The following is a 4,330-nucleotide window of genomic DNA, read 5'->3' on the forward strand; positions in this document are numbered from 1 at the left end:
GATGGTCTTGCTGCCTTTGACTAAAATGTTTATCTGGTTCTTGGGCCTAATGGAAAGCAGCCATGAGCCTAAGCAGGCAATGCAAAAATGTTAGCGGGTGGGAAAGTGGGATAGTGGGGTGAGCCGGTGGACTGGGTTGCAAAGGGATCCAGAAAATAAAATGGTCTTGAAAGAGAACAAGTGAGGCCATGGTGGTGTGCAGGAAAAATGAGTGTTTGGGCAGCTTGGGAAAAAATCTAGGTTGCGAGTGGGCGAAGGAGACAAAGGGAATTAAAGATGCAGGTATGAGCACATGATGGGGCGGCAAAAGGCGAACACGAAGTCCAGGGCTGGTCTATGTGGGGGGTGCCCTGAAAACAAGGAGTGTGAGCATCCTCCCCCGAGGCCAGCATTGATCATCCACCTCTATTGCGGCAATGGGGCTTGGCCCTGGTGGGTTACAGAAGGAATCGAGTCGCCTCTGGGCTCTAAAACCATCACTGAGGTTTGGTTTTGGGGTTTAGAGATGGGAAATGGTGATGCAAGATTTTGAAGCAACTGGACGTGTCCTGTTGGAATGATGGGAGTGGGCAGACGCAGGTGGTGGGATAGGGCTGGGGAGTGACAGCAAAGAAAACCTATTTCTGAGTAAAACAACAAAGAATCAATAAAAAGGAGTATTGCAATATTTCGAGCCAGACCTTTCTTTGCTCAAAGACAGGCTTTTAACCCAAACAGAAGGAATTTAAAATTCCATAGGAGAAAAAGAGCATCCAGGCAGGAGGCTTGGAAGGACAAAATGTCCCCAACAATCTCCCATTCCCACCATACTTGTTCCAAATATCTGCTATTACCTTTATTACACTTTGATCAGAGAAAAAAAGTAAGGAGGAAAGTGTTGTGAATCTTTGAGCTCTTTCTTCCCTCTGTGCCTCTCTCCTCTGTACAATGAGGAGGGCATCAGGATCCACATCTCTGTTGATTTAATTCTCTGCTGCAGGGAGAAAAGAGTCTTTCTGCCTACAGAGCGCACCAGGCCTGATCTCATCCAGGACTCTAGAGGCCACTGTAATATTCATAATAGCACAGATCGAATTAAAATAAAATAGAGAGTCAAGGAGATTCATTGATAACCAATGGAGCTGAATCAATCGAACAAATTGAAACATGAGGAAATCAGAACATGTCTGGGGATATTTCACAAACATCCCAAGAATGAAAATTCTTGTGAAACTACTATTCACAAATCACTAATTACACCCCAGATCATGTGGATGATGACAAACGTGTTTATAATTTCTCTCGGCAATAGACATCCACCTGAGCAGGGCCCAGTGGGGAGGATCCTCACCCATGTACAAGACAGAACTGTACTGACCCTACAGCTGGTTCTGAGCCTCACGTATCTCCTGCAAACTCCTAGTCTTTGGGAGAGTCTTCCCTGTGTCCTTTGATCCTATTCTGAGTGGATGGCAGTTTTTCATTTTGGGTACTTTGTTGGTTTTATAGAAGGAATTGCCTTTGTAGTTGTCCTCATACAAATCTCAGGAGATGGTTTATTCCCCAGTTTGGATTATGTTTTCTAGGTGGCTTATACGTGGTCATGATTCTTCCATACGTCAGTTATTGGTTTTCTTTTTATAAAGGAGATAAATGAAGCACAGAAAAAAGACAAGATCTTAGAAGGATCTGGGGGACACCCCAGGTACAAGTTAAAATCTCCAAATCCCTGAGAAGTCATTTAAACACAAAGAAGATCTCTCTTTTGTGTCAGACAGGGATTTCTTGAGTGAAATCCCTCTTATGAGGGATTAGGCAAATCTATGCCAAATTATCATAAACAGAGCAACTCCTGACCTGGGGTGTGGGAAGTGGGAGAAGCCTTCCTGAGGGCTCTTCAGAATTCTCTTCCACAGCCCAGCAAGTTTCAGAGAGGATCTGAAAGTGGATTTGGATGCCTTTGACAGAGCCCTGTCCTTTGCTTTTTGATAGTTTTGCTGGCACCTCTTTCCACAGAGGTCCCTGAGGCTTGCACAAGCGGTGTTGCATGCACTGGGGTAGCTGAGCCATTGCAGTCCACCACACAGTCTGTGGGTTGGGCATTTAGGCTGTCCCAGGGCTGGGCAACCCACTCTGAGCTGTGCTTGGGGTGGGAACTGTGTGTTCTGTAATGCACATTGGCATCAGCCCCTGCACATGCACGAGGAAGAGGTTGGCATGGAAGGCTTGCTGCAGTGTCAGGGCAGAGCATGTCAGCAGCCCCCACGTCCTGTAGAACCTCCATCCCAGGAAGGTTCACCCTGTACCTGTTCTGCTTTTCATTATCCAGATCATGCTGCAGGAGAAATTTCCACAGTTAATATTGCGAAGCAGCTGATTCTGCGATGTGTCACATCCTGCAACTGGGCTGGCCAGGACACCAGGAGATGGAGACGATGGAGGCTCTTGCCTGGGCTGGATGAAGTGCGAGGAACCACCTGGAACATGATGCTGTGAGTCACTGACTCAGATCCCTGCATTGCTGCAACCATCCTCCTGGGTGATTTCTCTTCTAACCTTACAAGGATTCTTCTTCCAACCTTAAATCTCACAAGGAGTTTGAGGCCTTTTGCTCCATTAGAGAAGGAGGGTCCAGCTATGTGCCCCTCTGATGTCTACAGACCCCTTTCCAATATCCATGACATATTCCTGGCCAGATGATTCCCATTTGTCCCTGGGTCAACGTCTTCAGGTCTGAGAGGTCTCACCCCTCCCTGGTCTTCCCCAACACGTCTCACCTCTCAGAGCGGCACTGAGCAACACTGAGCACTGGCTGCCAAAGACACATAGGTGCTGCAGGAACTGCCCCCCTTGGGGTGAGACTCTGCTCTTGTGAGACCCACCTGGAGTTCTGCGTCCAGCTGTGGAACCCTCAACATCAGAAGGATGTAGACTGGTTGGAGTGAGTCCAGAGGAGGTCACAGAGATGCTCAGAGGGCTGGAGCACCTCTGCTATGGGGACAGGCTGAAAGAATTGGGCTTGTTCAGCCTGGAGAAGAGAAGAGAAGGGTCCAGGGAGACCTTATAGCACCTTCCAGTACTTGGGGAGGTCACTACAAGGAAGCTGGGTGGGGACTTTTTACAAGGGCCTGTAGTGACAGGACAAGGGGTAGCGGGTTTAAATTGAAAGTGGGAGATGAAGATGGGCCATCAGGAAGGAATTCTTCCCACAGAGGGTGGGGAGCACTGGGACAAGTTGCCCAGAGAAACTGTGGATATCCCATCCCTGGGAGTGTCCAAGGCCAGGCTGGATGAGGCTTGGAGCAACCTGGTCTAGTGCAAGGTGTCCCTGCCCATGGCAGAGGGGTTGGAACTAGATGATCTTTAAGGTCCCTTCCAACCCAAACCATTTTATGATTCCATGATTCTACGATCAGTCATGCATGGGATCTCTGAAGACCCTTGGACCATGGAACAGAGCATTTCTTTTCCACCAGCTTTGGCATCCCCTCTTGCTCTGCGCTAGCTGTGCCATTCCTACTCCTGAATCCTCTTCCCAATTTCTTTTTTCCCCAGGGCTTATTTTGGGAGGCTTCTGATACAAGTCAAACTGCACTCATTGCCTCGTCAGTGAATGAAATGATGTACCAAGCAGACACCCTCATTTTTACCTTTCTGATGAGATACGTGGTGTGTTTTTGGTTCCTAATTATTTATCTATCTATCTATCTATCTATCTATCTATCTATCTATCTATCTATCTATCTATCTATCTATCTATCTATCTATTTTTACATTAGTATATTAGTATTTAATTGCTGGGTTGCATAAAGAGCCTGTGATGAAAACTTAGTTCCTTCTCAATGAGGAAGTTGTCTGGGGGATGCTGCAAACACCTGCTTTGGCCACAAGAAGGAACAGGAGCAATTCAAAGGGATGAAGTGGAAAACACGGATGCAGGGGGGTTATGAACCATAATTTTTTATTGCCTCCACGTCTGCAGTGAAATAAGGAGGTGAATCACACTTAATATTTCACAGAGACAGTGGGTTACACCTTCAAAACACGTTACAAGCAAAATGAGAGGAAGAGTGGAGATCCGTGAGCAACATGGGACATGCCTGACTCTCAAGGCAACGTTGCAAGGGTGGGAAGCTTCTCTCAGTCATCCCTGCTCCTTGCTTCCTCTACTTCATCTTCCGGGCTGGCACTTTGCAGACCTGCTTTTGCTGCTGTCTTGGGATGCACTTTGTCACAGGCACACAGCATTGCTGCATCGGAGGGGGACAGGTCTTCACCGGAGGGGGACAGGTCTGCACTGGACGGGGACAAGTCTGCACCGGAGGGGGGCAAGTCTGCACCGGCAGGGGAC

At 47.8% G+C, this 4,330-nt stretch overlaps 1 protein-coding gene across 1 annotated transcript in view; it reads right to left on the reverse strand.

Annotated features, from left to right (window-relative positions):
- Nucleotides 1-4,145: 4,145 nt before the first annotated feature.
- The window catches only part of LOC104510002, a 799-nt gene continuing 614 nt past the window's right edge, over nucleotides 4,146-4,330 (reverse strand). Inside the window, exon 2 of the mRNA XM_010152131.1 lies at nucleotides 4,146-4,292. Within this exon, the coding sequence (XP_010150433.1) occupies nucleotides 4,146-4,292 (147 nt within the window). The remainder of the gene's footprint in view (nucleotides 4,293-4,330) is intronic.

Source organism: Eurypyga helias, unplaced genomic scaffold, assembly GCF_000690775.1.
Source record: "Eurypyga helias isolate BGI_N326 unplaced genomic scaffold, ASM69077v1 scaffold625, whole genome shotgun sequence".
In the NCBI taxonomy this organism is placed as follows: domain Eukaryota; kingdom Metazoa; phylum Chordata; class Aves; order Eurypygiformes; family Eurypygidae; genus Eurypyga; species Eurypyga helias.